The sequence below is a fragment of the Montipora foliosa genome, chromosome 6, assembly GCF_036669935.1.
Source record: "Montipora foliosa isolate CH-2021 chromosome 6, ASM3666993v2, whole genome shotgun sequence".
Classification (NCBI taxonomy): domain Eukaryota; kingdom Metazoa; phylum Cnidaria; class Anthozoa; order Scleractinia; family Acroporidae; genus Montipora; species Montipora foliosa.
Window position 1 is genome coordinate 3567075 of NC_090874.1, and position 19771 is coordinate 3586845.

A 19771-nucleotide genomic window follows, 5' to 3' on the forward strand; every position below is an offset into this window, starting at 1 on the left:
AATTGACCCCAAAAAGAGCGTGAATCGGGAAAACGCCGTGATTCGTGAATATATTAAGCGTTACGCGTGACCATGTTGTAGTGCGTGAATCGAGATTTCTGCCGTTATAATGTTGTGAACATCAGACAACCCTACACTAATTCATGTAATTTGCCTGTCAAGATGATTCGAAAAAGGTCTTCTGTGATTGTTATGGAACGTAATCTACCACTGTCATGTTCCCTACCTGACCTCCGTGACTCATTTGTAGTTGACATGAACTGAGAGACACTTTGAGGGACATGTTGTAATCATCTGTCCAGGTCACTGCCGATCAGAGGTAGGTTCGTCGGAAAATAAAAAGCTGCCTGTCAATTTTGTAACACGTGTTCACGTCTGGGTCGCCTTGAGGTTTTAACATGCGAATTATTGCAATGGCGAAAAGAGAGGGGTCACTTTCTGTTTATGCATAATCCTTACATAAAGCCTTTTAATTGTAATTTCAAAACGGAATGCAATGCGACTAGTAAATGTTAACTCAACAACGCTAACGCAGTTTTTTTCTGTAGCAACGTTTTTTACCGCGAACCTTTCCATTTTCAAATCCCACTTCATTACAGGTTTTTAACATCACAAGAAAATAAATGACCACCGAAGTTTTGAAGTTACAAAATGTGAAAGAGAAGAATTGTAGAGCTACGAAGTAACAGCAATGAACTTCATTGCCTTTATAGACCTTTATACTTTCCGGCGAGAGGGTGAGATAGACCCAGCTGAACCAAACAAGCCCGGGAGAGGGGACGGTGGGTGAACTCAGGGCAAGGACTAACGGTCAATGGCAGAATGAAAGATCACGTAAAAGCGGAAAGTATGAAAGAAACAAATCGTAGATGCTTTTCGTCTTTGGCCAACGAAGCTTCATTAGAAATAAAACGCAAACTGCGGTGACAAACATGAGGGTAAACATGTATATATATGTATAAAGTGTGAAACTTGATTTTCGCAAAACAGTGCTCAATACATTGAAATAGAGCGAAGTATATATTGAAGAAAAAAACAAGCAAAACTACAAGGTCATCCCTAAAAGCCTGTTTCGTGGTCGCCCACTCATCAGGGGATGAGTGGGCGACCACTTCTCCTTCTCATCATATATGTGTGGGCGAGGAATAAACTTCTTGAGACATAAATATTTCTAATCGGTTTAGCCGTTTAGAGCTTTGTCAATGAATGAAGATTATGAATACAAAATTGGTTTATGTAAAAAACCTAGTACAATAGTGGAAATGTGAAAAAAACAGTTTATTAATAAATAACCTTCGGAGTTTTAAACAAAAAAATAACTTTACACCATTCCATTAGAGCAGTTTTCAAATGACTGTCGAAAGTAATGAGATAATCACTTTGGATTTGCATTACTTCACTCAGTGATTGGTTCAAAGTTCTCGCGCCACTTTTTCAACCAATCAGAAGTGAAACCAAAACCAATCGTAGCTGGCGCGTGCACATTTTCCCGCGCTTTGTGTCGGCTACGTGTAATTACTTCCAGTTTTGATTGGTTTACTGGATTGTCTCCGTCCTTTTTAATTGGCCAAAGTTTGGTTTTACGACACTCATTTGAAAACCGCTCTATATCAATCAATGAGAAGGAAAATCAAAACCAATCCCAAATTGCACGCGCGATTTTCCTCAAGCTTTGAGCAAGTTACACGGTTCATTGCGCTGTTTGCACCAGCTGTGATTGGTCGAAGTAATTACTTTGGTATTTGTTTTATGACACTAATTGAAAACCGCTCTTGAAACTGTATTGCCGAATAAAGCTCCTTCAATTTTGCGGACCTCGACTTGGATGTCGTCGGCTGTCACCTCTATGCGATCTGCTAATATATTGAGCAACATGATATACGAATCGTGAAATGCGTTTTGATTTAGACTATTCCTCGGGTAAGAAACGTACTTAGCATCTCTGCCGTTTTCAAAAAGGTCTAAAGCATTAACTCCGCGAGAGCGCAAATCTTTGAAACAACGCCCTTCTCCACTATCTCCCATGTGAGAGCAAGTGCCTGTTTGCATAGGTCCACGTGACTCTTCTGTCACGTGCGTGCAAGTGCCGGTAAAACTTGTGGCAGGTGGTGAAGTCAGGCCACTGAACTCTTTTCCGTTTTCTCGGCTCATCACGCTCTTGAAAAGTTGCGCGTATCGTTTCTGGCTTTCTTCGTTCGTTGTTCGGTTGATGCGATAATTTTTAGCCTCGATTCCCGTGTAAACTTTGTCGGTGGGATTCCATGAACCGAAAATGTCCGATCTACAAAAAGAAGTGTATGCCGCGGGATTGCGCAGCAGCCTACTCTGTTCATCTGTCCAGGGAACACCATTTTCAAAATTCTTAGCCTCGCAACGCTTCCAGCATTTCAACCAATCAGTGAATAAAGGCATCACATTACATGGATTGGCATCTGAACTTTGCACAGCAATGGCTTCCTGTTTCCTGTGATCGGAAGAAAATAAATCAGAATTAGTCATCGAAAGATGTTTACTTGGAGCGAGCCAATAGGGGGGCCGCGGTCCAGCATTTTGTTGGGTATTTTTACTCATAAATACCTCTTGACAGTGGACAGGGGAGGATCCAGTATTTTTCTTAAGAGGGGGTACACTACTAAGGAATGGCGTAGCTGACTGGCGACGGTTTTTTTTTGCAGAATACCAGTCGTATTAGAAAGCTGCAGGTCATCTCAGGGGGGAGGGGGGGGCAAACCCTGCACCCTCCCCCTAGATCCGCCCCTGGTGAAGTTCTCTTGAAATAAAGCTTCTCTGCAAAATCTTCTTCGCATCTGGAAGGTTAACTGATGCCTCCCAGGAAACCTTAACGTGCCTGAGAAAAAAACCCGACCGAATCTCACTTCCCTGTTTTCACTGGTAGCGTCAGTATGATTCAAAAAGGTAGTAGTTGTGACTTCGTTAAGGATTCAGTTGAGATAAGGTTTACTCTTTTTCCACATTTTCTGACAACTGAAGCGCGAAGTGCTGACATTTAACCATAGTTCATATAGATTGACTGGTTATGAAACTCTGGAGACTACAAAAGCGAGAACAGTGGCATTGTGCTTCATGTTAACTTGACCAAGACCATGCACCATCTTTTGCCCTCAGTTCACAAATGAGTTTTGAATCAATTAAACGAAACTTTTGATTGGCTGTCCTCTAGAAAAAGGGTGTGGTGTGCACGATCAGGGCCAAAACAGCGAACAAAAACATAAAACAAAGAAACGTCGAGTTTCATAACCATCTTGATCCAATAATAACTATGATTTAACCAATAAATTAAGTTTCTAAAGAAACTGTGGTGTTGCGGTGAACAAAGTTGCACTCCTTCTGACGAACTAACTTTGTCAATTACGATTTGATTAAGCTGCAGATCCAATGTATGACTTTTGTATATCCTCCAGAATTCTCTCTATGCAGGGTAGATTTGGGGGTGCAGGGATGGCGGAGTGTGATGAGAGCACTCGCCTCCCACCAATGTTGCCCGGGTTCGATTCCCAGACTCGGCGTCATATGTGGGTTGAGTTTGTTGGTTCTCTACTCTGCACCGACAGAGGTTTTTCTCCGGGTTCTGCTCCGGTTTTCCCCTCTCCCTAAAAACCAACATTTGACTCGACTTGCGTTATTTACAGTGTCCCCAATTAGTGCTCCAGCGCTAGAACGACCAGACACTTCAATGAAGTTCCTTTCGCTTTCCTTTTCCAAACCAATGTCGAAGCAAAGTGCACTGGTCGCGATTTTTACCTTTTCCTTGAAAACAAAGGTTGAAGCTGTTGAGAAGCCGCTCTCTCTTACCTTTCCGTATTGTCATCGAGACCATAGCAAAGTTTCATGGCCACAACAATAAATGCCATTGCACCAATTTCAAAGAGAGGAATACAACTACCACCGCCCATAAACAATGCAGGGTAGATTTCTGCGGAGACCCTTGCTCTCCTTAGGAGTTTTCGAACAATTCCATGTAGTATACCTGTTGGACAAGCAAACAAAATACTTAGCTGAACTGCTCGCAGTCTCTTGTATGGTAATCGCGCCGCGTGCTCCAAGTCAATGGTGTTTTGTGACGCAATCGAGAGAAACAGTCGAGAGATGCTTGGGGAAGGCTCAAGATATTGAAAGGGGTCAGCATTCTAGTACTTGAAAGAAAAACCTCACAGCCGTAATACTAGCAACGACTAGAGATATATCCTAAGGAAAAACTGGTTGGTTACATGGACCGGGCGTTAATTTAAAATTGGCGCCCCGCACATGTGCATATTTTTGTGCTTTGAACAAGTTACATGTACTTCCTTGTTTCCACATGACCACACGTTGGTTGCTCCGTAGGAGTTTTTTCTTACAGAGCAACAAGGACTTTTTCCTACAGAGCAACCAAGATTTGGAATTCCTTAGACAATTGACTGAAGAAGATCATGAATTTTAAGACTCTTACAGAAATTTCTTTTTAATTAATTTCAAGATTTTACTATTTTCTCAACGTTTTCTTTCCTTTTCCGATGAGGTTTTGTGAATAGCTCGTGTGGGTATGTTAATAAGTTTGTATTGTATTGTATGTTGGTATATAGCGTACTCATCCTCGGGGAAATTAACCCCTCACCCTCCCCCACGTCTTATCACCTGGAAGATGAAGATCTACGATAAACCGCGAAGTATATGTTGCCCATTTCTGGTCTGGAAAACGTGGAAGGCGTAGTAACTTTGCAAGCTGTGATGCATGCCTGAGGAGTGTTCGCAGTAGAGGTACCCTAAGGAAAGAACAGATTTTGAATTACAAATTTCTTAACGGTAGTCCTACCCAGGCCTTATTGCCTTCCAAGTGCCTCGTTGGTTTAATAAGTAAAGCGACGAGTGAATCGAGTGCTTGAAACTAAACCTTAAGTAGTTGCTTTTGCCAACCGGCACAACAAACGCAAAGCGAACGGAATTAGTTCATAAAAAACTGTGGTACTGCGTCGGCGAGTGAGTCAGTGAAGCACTGACTTTCTAATCTTCCGACAGGAAACGCCCACACTCAAGAGAGCCAATCATGGTCAATCACTTTCAGAACTCGATCTAAACTCTCCAATATCACGAGAGGCAACTAATCTTGGCCACAGCTTACCGAAGTCTCGACTTTTTGAGTTGTCTGAACTTAACAACATTTAAGTGAAATCGATTTAATGATCAATTTTGCTTCCGCAACAAATCTTTCCTGGGGTCGCAAACAGGGAAACATTTGCTTCCGCAACAATATTTCCGCAACATTGTTTCCTCGTTTGCAGGCGCCTTGAGGCTGGATTAATGGTGGCTAAAATAGAGCAAATAATCGAATTTTCGGCATGCCTTTAAACGACAATCAAAATACAGTAGCTGCTGCTCGAAGTTATTTGACCAGTGTCGGCACGTAGTCATGTAACATTAGAAGTAATAATAGCTAGGAATGAGAGGGCCTATCTTGAACTTACAATCACACTGGCTAGTTGGGCAAAAGTAGCACTAAGACTAAAGAATAATTTCCTTTTGCAATGGGTCTTTCAGTTCCTTAGTGAAGTTTTTTTGTTGATGTACAGCCATCGTGATATTTGGGGTCCTCTTCTCGGAAAAAGGGCTGAGAAAGTAGTTAGAATGGTCGCATTCCACCAATGCGGTCCGCGTTTGATTCCAGGGGCGTGTTTCCCGGTAACTTTCCGCGACCAAGAAGCCATTAATTATTGTGAAAGTATTACCGCCTATTTTAGAAATATGGTCTTTCAACAGATTTATAAGATCCAAAAGAACAACATGATAGCAAAGTTTCAGGCCTCGAAACCGTCACGGTCTAAAGATACAAAGAGCTTTATATTCCCCGAAATCCGCCCGAAAAGCTTCGGAACTTTCAAGAAACGGGCCCCTGTAAACTATAAAATATTTGTTCATAGCCACTCTGACACCTGTACTCTAGAAACGGAAAACTCTGTTTAATGTTACCAACCCATGATAATAATGATAACAATTGTAAGAGACAACAGTTTGTGGGGTAATGGGGTAGGAGATGAAGCACTCCATCAGCAGGTCATGAAAAGGTAGGATAACTAAGTTGTCCGGCAAGAGAGGTCACGATCCTCTCCAAGGTGTTACAATCCCCAAGGCCATAACAACAAGTTGGCAGTGCGAGGTAACAATCCTCGCCTTAAAATCCCCCAAGGCCACAATTCTCTCCAGAGGGTTACAATCCCTCACATGAGAGGTCCCTACCTATCTAGGGTTGCGCCCCTGGTTTCTATGGTAACCATGCGCGATCAGAAGGCAGACAAACTTAGTACAGTGAGTCTATGGGGCAAAAGGTGACCCGCATGGGAACACTCCACCGCCACCCGTATTTTATTTCACAAAGTTGAATAGAAAACTATTTGACAAAGCACAAAGGGGGATTTAACCCTTCATATTAGAAAAGAGAGTCATTGAGATGCAAACATTGCACGAGTCCATGTTAAAATAGGTCATTAACTGTAACAAATCCACAGATAGTGTACAACTAGCTACTGTAATTCTCCATGACATGTCCTTGGACATGCTATTGAGGCACCAGGTATGAAAGAGGGAGGGAAGGGAGAGAATTTGAGTGAAGATACTTCTGAGCTTAAGTGTTTTCGCACATACTAGTCCAAAGCACAAGGCACCTAGAATGTGATTGAATGAGGTGCATGGTGTGATGTTCACGTGAAACAAGGTAGCTCTGTAACAGAGAAAGCCTAGGCTCAAATATCCCTCGCAGAGGTCATGGTTGTCACATTAACTTTAATTTATAATGGTTTATAAATTGGCTAAAAACTACATTGTATTTGTTCTTATTAGTAATATTACCAAATTGATCTGACCAAATAAAATTCATCGGTTCACTATAGACAGAAATTTAGCCTTATGTCCACGCTTTTATGCTATGATTACTCTAAAGGATTTGGGCAATGCTCAGGCTGCTGGAGATGACAGCCTTCCGCATTCGCCGTAGAACCTCTCCACATCTGGACCCTAGGAGTGATGTAAGGTACTCTGCCGTCGAGGTTGACAAACCTCCCAAACATCTACAATGATAACTTGTTATACTGCTCAATCTAGTATTATTACTATTATTCTTATTTGAACCCTCTGCTCGTTTTGCTAACCCTCAATATCACATCAAGGAAATTCATACCTTTTTGGGCACAGACAGTGAAAATCACCAAATCCAAATTTCATGTAACCAGGAAGATGCCTCGTTGCTTGGAAGAAAGGAAACTGACCCTGTTTTGCCCACCTGAGATCAAACATACATTGTTGAAAACATCAAGTTTCCTCAATATGCTTTTTTAAGGTTTACTAAAGCTTCTTTCAAAATGGTTTGTTCACTTTGGTTTCCACAAACTTTGCACCAAGAGTGTATTCTCTTAATGTCCTGGCCCCTTTTCTCTCTGTGCTGGTTTTGTGTATACACAGTGAGCATTAACATTGTGTGACTTGACTAGACTTTTCCTTACTGTTTAATTATTAATGCTACAAAAGGAAAAAAATATCCACTACATTTTCAGCTGTAAGATCAAACAAATCTTTTAGTTGTCAAAAGAGTAGTCATCTCCAACATGAGGAGGATGTACCGTATATTAATTATGTGGAGAGTTGAGAGGAGTACAGCTCAGTGACTCCAGACTTCCAAAGTATTTTTTACCATGACTGTACCAAAGGAAGCATGTTTGGGATAAACGAACAAAACAGACCTTATTATATCACTCAGGAAAATAGGTTCATCAATCCAAAGCAAGCCAAGGTAGCAAAACACCAATGTTAACTGGAGAGAACTGTGACCAACACGAATCTTTGATCTGCAATTTATTGGTGTACCATGCTTAGCCCCTTGAACAGTGACAGATCCAACAAATTCCTCATCACTGCTTTCATGGTTGTCTTTATCAGCAGGCTTAGCGTGGAGACATGAATGGTAGCCTGGCAAGTCATCCTCAAGGTTCATGTTACCTCCATCAATAATATTCTCTTCCAATTGAGTTCCATGGGGGTCATCCACTAGAGAACCGTTTTCAACAATTGTTACTTCAATGTTGTTCATTTTGTTAATTCTTCTCTTCAGAGGAGGAATAAAAGCCTTCCCATTCATAATGAAACAACGTGACGAGAGAAAAGGTTAGAAAAGGGCATTCAAGGCCAAAAGGAAGCAAATCCACAAAGCAACAATGTACTGGGGGAGGGGTGGGGTTAAATAAGATGTTTTATCACCTTGAATCATCATCTAGTTGAATCCCCTGGATTCCCTTCAAAAGTCACACTTAATGTTTGAAAAACAAGCAGCAGTATTTTATCGGGTTTAAAAACACGAGGCATAGCCGAGTGTTTTTAGACCTAATAAACCATGTGCTGTGAGCTTTTTGAACGGCTTCATATTGTGAGAGGAGAACCAAACTATACGTTATTAGTATTCTTTATATAAACAAGGAGTGTTTTATCAGGATATACATGTAAGCTCACGCATGCAATGTCTTATCGGTGTTTTCATAGGCTATTAGGCTCATAAATAATTATTGATGAGTTTTGGAAGCATTTCACCCTGTCTGATACCAGACATTTATACTTGTTAGTGGGTACTGGCTCATCGGTAAAAGGGAAAAACAAAGATTAAGAGTAAAGAAATCCCTTGATTTGAAACTGTGATAATGGAACGAAATTATCAAGAGAGCAGAAAGTAAATTTTAATTTTTAAAAAGATGACAGCTGTTTTAAATTTATAAGACATGTTTCAATGTTACGAACATCATTGTCAGTTACAAAGTGTTTGAAAACCTGTTAGGACTATATAACAACTAAGCAAAACATGCATAGTTAACTATGATGAAGTCACAGAAATGTGATAACATACATACTGTATTTGAGAGAGTGTCTGTGTTTGAAAGAATAAAAACCGTTGGAACTTGCATGCCTCACCTTGCTGTAAAAGTTCCAATGGTTTTTATTCTTTCAGGCACTCTGACACTCACTCAAAATACGTAATATCAAATTTCTGTCACTTCATCATAGTCATTTATGCATTTTTTGCTTAGTTCTCATATAGTCCTCACAGTTTTTGAAAAACTTTGTAACTGATGATGATGTTGGTAACATTGACACATGTCTTAAAATAAACATTTAAATGTCATCTTTTGAAAAATTGCAAATTGTGATAAATTCAATAAACCAAATTGTCTAACTCAATGTTGTACCCAATTCAAAAATGCCAGGGTTAAGACCCTTTGTGTATTATATTTGCATTATAATGGGTAATTGTGAAGAAGAGCTCCCCAAAAATCCTGTCGGCCGACTGTCGGTCAACTGTCGCCCGACAGTTGACCGACAGCTTACCGACAGTGTACCGACAGCTAACCAACAGGTTACCGATCGGTTAAGAAAAAGAAAAATTGTGGTAAAAACGAGCAGTTAACGTGACATTCCGTAATGGTGATGTATGACTCGACAGACTTCACCTACTTACCGATCAACTGTTATCGGTTGTTATCAGATGCGTATAGGATATATCACTTGCGTAATTTACAACACACCAGACAATCTAAGAATCGCATTGGAAGATAATTTAATCGAAAACTCTGCTAAAAACTCTGAAAACCATAAGCTACGTATAGTTAGTAGAGGAGACAAACACTTTCCTTTAAATCGCCCTACAATGCAACGCGGCCTCCTATGTTATGTCATGTATGTATGAATGATGTTTACAATGTGGGCAAGTATCGGTAAGGCGTACATGTTAGTCCCACGAGTCATCCCATACATCAGCTATCTCATACTGCATGTTAATCCCATGAACTATCCCACAGTGACGTACCCACAATCATTAGACATAATCCACTATCACCACAAATCATTCACTATCGTTAGATATCATACGCTATCGCTAGACATCATCCACTATCACCAGACATCATACACCATCATTAGACATCATAAGCTATCACTAGACATCATCCACTATCAACAGACATCAACCATCATCGTTTAACATCATTCACTATCACCACACATCATCCACCATCGTTAGACACCATACGCTATCACTAGACATCATCAACTATCACCAGACATCACCCACCATCGTTTAACATCATATGCTATCACTAGACATCATCCACTATAACTACACATCAACCACCATCGTTCTTCATCATATGCTATCACTAGACATCATCCACTATCACCAAACATTATCCACCATCGTTAGACATCATACGCTATCACTAGACATCATCCACCATCGTTAGACATCATACGCTATCACTAGACATCATCCACTATCGTCACACATCATAAGCTATCACTAGACATCATCCACTATCACCACACGTCAACCACCATCGTTTAACATCATACGCAATCACTAGACATTATCCACTATCACCACATATGAACCACCATCGTTTAACATCATTCACTATCACCACACATCATCCACCATCGTTAGACATCATACGCTATCACTAGACATCATCCACTATTACCAGACATCAACCACCATCGTTTAACATCATATGCTATCACTAGACATTATCCACTATCACCACACATCAACCACCATCGTTTGACATCATACGCTATCACTACACATCATCCACTATCACCAGACATGATCCACCATCGTTAGACATCATAAGCTATCACTAGACATCATCCACTATCACCAGACATCATCCACCATCGTTAGACATGATACGCTATCACTAGACATCATCCACTATCACTATATATCAACCACCATCGTTTAACATCATTCACTATCACCACACATCATCCACCATCGTTAGACATACATCATACGCTATCACTAGACATCATCCACTATCACCACATATCAACCACCATCGTTTAACATCATTCACTATCACCAGACATTATCCACCATCGTTAGACATCATACGCTATCACTAGACATCATCCACTATCACCAGACATCACCCACCATCGTTTGACATCTTAAGCTATCACTAGACATCATCCACTATGACCAAACATCATCCACCATCGTTAGACATCGTCCACTATCACCAGACATCAACCACCATCGTTTAACATCATTCACTATCACCACACATCATTCACCATCGTTAGACATGATACGCTATCACTAGACGTCATCCACTATCACCAGACATCAACCACCACCGTTTAACATCATACGCTATCACTAGACATCATCCACTATCACCAGACATCATCCACCATCGCTAGACATCATACGTTATCACTAGACAGCATCCACCATCGTTAGACATCATAAGCTATCACTAAACATCATCCACTATCACCAGACATCATCCACCATCGTTAGACATCATACGCTATCACTAGACATCAGCCACCACCACCACACATCAACCACTATCGTTTGAGATCATACGCTATCACTAGACATCATCCACTATTACCAGACATCATCCACCATCGTTAGACATCATGCGCTATCACTAGACATCATCCACTATCACCACACATCATTCACTATCGTTAGACATCATACGATATCACTAGACATCATCCACTATCACCAGACATCAACCACCATCGTTTAACATCATACGCTATCACTAGACATCATCCACTATCACCACTCATCACCCATTATTATTTGACATCATGCGCTATCACTATACATCATCCACTATCACCAGATATCATCCACTTTCGTCAGACGTCATAGGCTATCACTAGACAGCATCGCTTCTGTCATTTGACATTATCTTCCAGCTCTAGACATCATTCACTATTACTAGACATCATCCACGTGCTAAAATGCTATTTTAAACATATCTTTATTATCCTTGTTGCTTCAAAACACCAGACATAACGTTTTAAATAACCACTTCACATATTCTTAGTCGGATTTTCCTGAATAGGATGAATCTAACGCACCCTTATCGGTTGACATCCAGGCAAAGGTCAAATAGAAAACGTTGTGATGTATCCAGGACGTAAGCAAAGAGCGGCTAAAGGGCGTGGCGATTTAGAATATCCGCTAGCGTGGCTTTATAACAGCGACTCAAGTTCTTTGTTCTTTGTTTGTGCTACTTCAAGTACTTTGTGGATCTAGGCACAATTCAGACTTTCTCAGATCAATCCGAAATTTAGCAATGTCAGCAGCCTAGAGGTTTCTGTAAGTATGTTCCTTAACAGAAACTGCAGGCTTAGGTTTGAAGAGCACAATGATGATCTGAAAACAGGCGATTCGGCAACAGTTGGAGAATCAAGTGTAGATCGCCTGTAAACTTCCGATACCTCTGTAGCTGTCTCACAATTTGTTACCAACAATGCCTTAAGGTAATTCCTTAGTATTGCATTGTGCATCCCTACTGCTCACGATTTTCGCGTCATTAGCGTGCGCACATGAGCACGTGCGCGTACAAAACGTAAGAGATTTCAAAATAAAATTTTGTGTCTTTCAAGTAACCATGACTAATTTTGTATGAAGGTGATTCGAATTTTTAACGCGCAACCAGTAACGATACCTCATTTTAAGAGCCTGTTGACTCGTAAACAAGCACGGTGACCCCATTTTTTATTGCATTTTTTTAATGTTCAGATCATGAATGTTAACTATGCCAAGTATCCAAAAAAGTTTGATAGTAGAACAATTTCAAGGGAATTACCTTAAGCTCCTTATCGGACTAGTGTAATCTAAACTATCTTACAATAAATCCGGTCAAGACGCAAGCCCTTGTCGTTGATCCTTCAAAATATGACTTTGCTTTCCAAATCGATGATGCTTCCTTCTCTGTCTCAGAACACTTGAAGATTTTGGGAGTAATTCTGCACAATAAGCGGGCTTTTAAGGGACATATTTCTCTTAATTTGGAAAGGTAATGAGAAAATCGGGTCGCTCTATCCCTCTTGAGACTCCTACCCCATCTTGAATACTGTGCTCCTCTTTTCTTGGAGATTGGCAAAAGTCAGGCTAAACGAATTTTTATACAATTAGAACATAACTTAATTTACCCAAATCGTACTGTTATGACGATGCCCTAAAAGCAGTTAGTACACAATCCCTAGAACATCGCAGAATTTTGTTATCATTAGTATTGTTATTTAGATCTCTGAAAAATGATGCCCATGAATATCTACAGGATTTTATTAAGATACGAAAATGCGACAAATATGATTTACGAGGTTCCGGCGCAACAGCAGAGCCTTTCAGCATCGTGGCTGGAGCAATTTGCAAGCAAAAGTTCATCAAGCTGAGGATCTCACGACTTTGTATTTCTTTTCTTTATCGTTTTTTTTTTTAATTTTCCTTATCTTCTGACCAATCACAGTGAGTTGCACGCATCAAGGTCGCGGACAACTTTAAGTCTCCTTGTGAGCAAGAATGCATTATCTGCACGACTCACACGAGAAAAGATCGTCCAAGACAGAGATAAATTGTACTATTACAAATGAAACGAGTGTATAAGTCGAGAATTCGTGAGTGTTTTCCTCCCGTTAACGCATTAGGTACAAGGGAGGCAAGCTAATCCCTGCCCTTGTTAAAAATCATGCCTTTATACAGAGTTTTCTTCGCAGTTTCTTCAAACGGTCTACATACAAAAGGGATGCTGTGATCTCGGGCAATTCGAGTTTGTTAGATGCGCGATTCACGAATCTAACAAACAAACAAACAAAGAAGATTACACGAGATTAACCTTGTATAATCACCCCGCATCACTCCATTGGTATCGTCAGTAGTAATCCTAGTAGTGTTCGCGGTGTATATATAATTTTAAATTTTGCATTTATGTATATCTACAGATATCATAAACTGAGTCTTTGCGAACCGCGCACCGGTTGCTCAGTTGATTGAGCACTGGGCTGCCGTGAGAGGGGTCGTGAGTTCGACTCCGGCCGGACGAATACTCAGGGTCTTAAAATAATTGAGGAGAAAGTGCTGCCTTTTTAATTACAACCGCAAAATGGTTATACTTTCAATTCTTCTCGGATAAGGACTATAAACCGTAGGCCCCGTCTCACAGCCCTTCAATTTTTTCATAACATCTATGGTACGTTAAAAATCCCACACACTTGTCAAAAAGAGTAGGGCATGTAGTTCCCGGTGTTGTGGTCTGTCCTTTCTTTCAGCAATGTGGTCGGCTTGGCGTAATCTTCTGAATGGACTACTGATCGATGAGACCACATAAGAGCAGAAACAGACAGTAGTCAAATTGAAGGAGTCCAAGTGCTGAAACTGGTACTAAACTAAACTAATTCGACCTGTACTTAAAATAAAATTTTTAAAAACTTGTATCTACTGATAGACACAAATTTCGCAAATCGAAATAGGAAAAGTTATTTGAATTCAAAAATTGAAAAATTTTGAGTTCAAAGAATATTACCGAAATAACTTATTATTTTCTTTGTATTTTCGTTTCTTTTGCTTTACCTGTTGGTTATTGTAAGTTTCTTTTTCATTCTGTAAGGTTGAATTGTTGCGTTTTGTCATGCGTTATAATCACTGCTTGCATCGAATAGCCCCGCGAATATCTGTAGCTGACTGCAAGCAGTTCCTATTTTTTCTTTGTATGTGTTCCTAAGCCTTTAACAAACTTGAACTTATTGTGAGTGATGCCTCGGAGAAGCTTATGACGTCTAGTTTGTGGTGATAGTGGATTATTTCTAGTGATAGTGGATGATGTGTGATAGTGCGTGATGTCTGGTAGTCTAGCGCTGGGGGATAATGTATAATGCAGTGCCGGATGATGTCTATTGATAGCGTATGACGTCTAATGATAGCAGATGATGTCTAGTGATAGTGGATGATACGTGGTGATAGCGTATGACGTCTAGTGATTTGGTGATAGTGAATGATGTGTGGTGATAGTGGATGATGTCTAGTGATAGCATATGATGTCCAGCGATAGTGTATGATATATCTGTTGATAGTGGATGATATCTAGTGATAGCGTATGATGTCTAACGATAGCATATGATGTCCAGCGATGGTGGATGATATCTGTTGATAGCGTATGATGTCTAACGATAGCGTATGATGTCCAGCGATAGTGGATGATATCTGTTGATAGTGCATGATGTCTAGTGATAGCGTCTGATGTTCAGCGATAGTGGATGATATCTGTTGATAGTGAATGATGTCTAACGATAGCGTATGATGTCCAGCGATAGTGGATGATATCTGTTGATAGTGAATGATGTCTAACGATAGTGTATGATGTCCAGCGATAGTGGATGATATCTGTTGATAGTGGATGATATCTGTTGATAGTGCATGATGTCTAGTGATGGCGTATGATGTCTAACGATAGTGGATGATATCTGTTGATAGTGGATGATATCTGTTGATAGTGCATGATGTCTAGTGATAGCGTATGATGTCTAACGATAGCGTATGATGTCCAGCGATAGTGGATGACATCTGTTGATAGTGGATGGTATCTGTTGATAGTGAATGATGTCTAGTGATAGCGTATGATGTCTAACAATAGCGTATGATGTCCAGCTATAGTGGATGATATCTGTTGATAGTGGATGATATCTGTTGATAGTGCATGATGTCTAGTGATAGCGTATGATGTCTAACGATAGCGTATGATGTGCAGCGATAGTGGATGATATCTGTTGATAGTGGATGATATCTGTTGATAGTGGATGATATCTGTTGATAGCGTATGATGTCTAACGATAGCGTATGATGTCCAGCGATAGTGGATGATATCTGTTGATAGTGAATGATGTCTAACGATAGTGTATGATGTCCAGCGATAGTGGATGATATCTGTTGATAGTGGATGATATCTGTTGATAGTGCATGATGTCTAGTGATAGCGTATGATGTCTAACGATAGCGTATGATGTCCAGCGATAGTGGATGACATCTGTTGATAGTGGATGGTATCTGTTGATAGTGGATGATATCTACTGATAGTGAATGATGTCTAACGATAGCGTATGATGTGCAGCGATAGTGGATGATATCTGTTGATAGTGAATGATGTTTAACGATAGTGTATGATGTCCAGCAATAGGGGATGATATCTGTTGATAGTGCATGATGTCTAACGATAGCGTATGATGAGTAGTCATAGCAGTGTGGGATAGCTCATGGTACTAACATGTAGTATGGGATAGATCATGTATGGGATGGCTCGTGGGACTAACATGTACGCTTTACCCAAGTATCGCTAGCCAACGCTAAAACAGTGGACAAAAGCCATATTAGTAGTATAAGTGCTGCTCAAGGTATCGTTATGAACTGCCTTTAGCTCTTTTCGCGTAGTTTAGAAGCAATAGACAAGTAAATGCTTACGATCATTTTAGTTTGTCCTGCCGACAGGTTACCGACACGTTACCGACAGGTTGCCAACAGGTCACCGACTGTCGGCCAACACTTTGGCCTCAAACATAACACAAACTGTCGGCCGACAGTTGGGCAACAGTCGGCCGACTGTTGGCCGACAGTCGGCCGACTGTTGCCCAACTGTCGGCCAACAGTCGGCCAACAGTTGGGCAACAGTCGGCCGACAGTTGACCGACAGTCGGCCGACAGGTTTTTTGGGGAGCTCTTCTTCACAATTACCTTATAATGTAACATTCACATTTAAATGATACATGGAAATTCCTGGAACAAAACGTTTGAATTGGGTTTAACAATGAGTTAGCTGATTTGGTATATTGGATTATAATGCTACCATACTTGACCCCAGAAATGAACTGGGTTCTCAAGGTCAAAATTGTTTAACCATTATTATAGTGAATCTACTGGCTGAGGAACAAATAAAGAGGAAGATGCTTTTCTCACACACAGCTGGGAGTCAGGTCACATGACTTGTTAGCAGCTCAGTAACTTGTTCTTTGCACCAACTGCTATTACCTGACCCCCTCTGCCACCTACCCTTTATAAACTCTTCAGTGCAGCTTCACAGACTTTTTGGAAATGTTTATCACATTCCATTCAGTATGTGGATAATGCACAGGATTTTTGATAAGGTTTGTTATGACGTACATGTAGTTATTACACTTTGGTTGTGTTAATAAAGGTCAGGCTGCATGGTCAGTTTTGCTTGGCTCCCAGTTGTATGCGAGAACCATCACTTGTGTTACCTTGTTCATCACTTAAATGTGAGCACAGTTCTATTTTATCCGAATCATCATCTTCATTGGGTTTCTTTTGTCGCTTCTTCCGTTTATTAAGACCAAGCAGCTCAGCATCACGATAGTAAAAAATGGAGCTTTTAGAAGGTAAAGTGCCATCAGGATTGCTAGTGAAAGCACTGCCAGTAATTTGAAGGTACTTGTGCCACAATTTGAATACAACATCCTTTGGACATAAAGCAAGAAACAGTTACTATTAAACCACTGCAAATGAGGTTTTGCAAGTTATGTAGTCATCATTTCTGATAATCAAAATCTCAGTTCTGTTGTACTTAATATGTTTATTTCCTAATCACTTCCTACCTACAAAATCAATTTTTATAGATGAAAAAATAAAGCAGCTTAAAGGTAATGGTGTAATACATGTATCTTATTGGACAATTTAGTGCGCACCATTCCCCAAGCTTATCTATTGTTGATGAGTTTAAGTGCATAGTATCATGGGATATTTTTACAAGTCTTGCTGTATTTTGGCGAGCCCCATGCAAGGGCAAGTCAAAATAAAAGAGACGAGTAAAAATATCCAAAGATACTACTCACTAATAAATAGTCCAATAAGCTACATATATTTAGTATCCCAGATTTTTGCACATGATAAATTATTTTTAGCAAGTGCATTGTAAACAACTGAGGACATGCGGCAGATTTGTATGTGACAAGCAAGGGACAAACGTCTGCGTTTCGTGCATTTTCTGTAATACATATAATACAGTTGGATAATAAATTTTGTACTTCAGTGACTGGAAAATCTCTTCTGGGACAACAAAAAACTGAGCCATGATAATAGGGGATCTTAACCCTTTCCTTCTGCCTAATGTTGGGTGATTTTACTTGTCTATAGATGCAAGCTGGTTTAGGGGCCAAAGGGTTAACAATAATAATTACTTCTACGTTCACTCAAAAACCTCCTCTTTATAAAATCCTTCCCCTCCCAAGAGTGAAATGTCAATCCCCTAATGATTTTGCAGTGACCTTTTAATAATAATATTGTAACAAAATAGCTGGCTTGAAAAATTTTTAAATAATTCTTTAGAAGGACTATCCCCTGATGATGTATATTATTATGCTGTGGTTCAAATTTTTTAAAACCAGTTCAATTTTGATTTTCTTTTGTTTTAAATCATTATGATAATGAATGTTTGAAAAAAATCAGGAATCAAAATTTGTCTGGTTTGAAAAATTCCAAACCATTATACACTGCTACCACACTATAAATTCCCTAAAAATGCAATCTAATTACAAAAAAAGAATAATATTACTGTAACAGCTTGCATGGAAAATGGCCCCTTTCAACTCCTTTTTCTTTTCTTTCCTGTTACACTGATACTTTAACCCTACTTTAAGAATTTTTTTTAAGTCCCCTATTTCCAAGAACGGTAAAAGACTTAGTCACTACTGTCAAATTATCTGAAATAGGCAATAAAATTAGTGTAGGGAGCTAATTAAAAAAAGTCCATTGATTGAGTGTATAGTTACAACCACTTGAATTTTCACATGTATGTACCTTTAGGGCTTGATTTACTCCAAGTCCTATTAGGAATTCCACTTGAGCTTTCATTACATGTTGATATGCTTCATACATAAACCAAGGTTTTCCCTTGTCAGCATCTATTCATGTAAATGTTTTAAAAGAGCAAGCAAAAAATGGTTTGACTAAACATGGCATCAATGAATGAGCACTTTAGTGTCTATTAATTTAAGAATTTAACCAGAGCTTACATTTATGAGAAAAGGACTTACACCATATTGCAAGTGTAGCAAAGAGCAAGTTCTTGATGCTTTGGTCTGTCATATGCAGCAAACATGACCAGCTGGGGTTATGATATATTTAGTATCACCCAACTAGTGGACTAATGCAAATCCTGCATTCTGATTGGCTACGCTACTAGAGGACTATTATTAATAGTCCTCGAGTAGCAAAAAGCGTGACGCTTTCTTTCGTTTTATTCATCACTAAAGGTGGTGGCGCGACTGACTTAAAAAGGGGCTGCTAGCAGTCTAGTCTGATGCTCAAACAACTGATTATATAACTGACCTTAATGCTTTGGTGCGCAATAAAAGACAATACACACAACTTGGGCATAAACGAGGGGCAGGGAATGTACTGGCAAGGCTCGGATAATACCCACCGCCGGTATGGACCACCGGATGAGGGGCCTCGGCAACTAGCCGAGGGGGTGCCTCATGCCTGTATTGCAAGGCGGGCATAGTTGCTCGCATAATGTCCTGGGGCTAAGTTAACCCAGTCCAGCAGAGTAACAATATGCCCCCTCCCTAACGGGGCTTCAGCACAGGGCTGAAGGGGTGCCGCAGGCAGCAATTCCCCGCCCATATTTTATTAAGGAGAACTATTGAATAGGTTACAGAAGCTCATAAGGAAAAAATAAAATAAAATACAAGAGAACCAGAAAGCAAACAGGGCGGGAGGGAGGGATTAAATTGCTCAACGGAAAAAACAGAACTAGTTGAGCTTTAGAAATGTCAAACTGAGAAGGCTCACATGGCGGGATGAATGAAATAGCCAAATAAGGTAGTCACATGATGGGAAGTCACGCTCTCCTCCCAGGCGCTGCCCAGTATTTGCTTACCAGCATTAACATCTATTTTATTCTAAAATATCATAAATGACTCTGTT

The 19771-nt window shown here is 40.1% G+C and overlaps 1 protein-coding gene across 1 annotated transcript in view; it reads right to left on the minus strand.

Moving 5' to 3' along the window:
- Nucleotides 1-1261: 1261 nt before the first annotated feature.
- The window catches only part of LOC138006347 (TATA box-binding protein-associated factor RNA polymerase I subunit B-like), a 19487-nt gene continuing 977 nt past the window's right edge, over nt 1262-19771 (minus strand). Inside the window, exons 3-9 of the mRNA XM_068852614.1 lie at nt 18641-18744; nt 17086-17302; nt 7728-8031; nt 7169-7270; nt 4636-4763; nt 3814-3988; nt 1262-2464 (exon numbers count right to left, since the gene is read on the minus strand). Of these exons, the coding sequence (XP_068708715.1) occupies nt 1756-2464; nt 3814-3988; nt 4636-4763; nt 7169-7270; nt 7728-8031; nt 17086-17302; nt 18641-18744 (1739 nt within the window). The 3' untranslated portion in view covers nt 1262-1755. The remainder of the gene's footprint in view (nt 2465-3813; nt 3989-4635; nt 4764-7168; nt 7271-7727; nt 8032-17085; nt 17303-18640; nt 18745-19771) is intronic.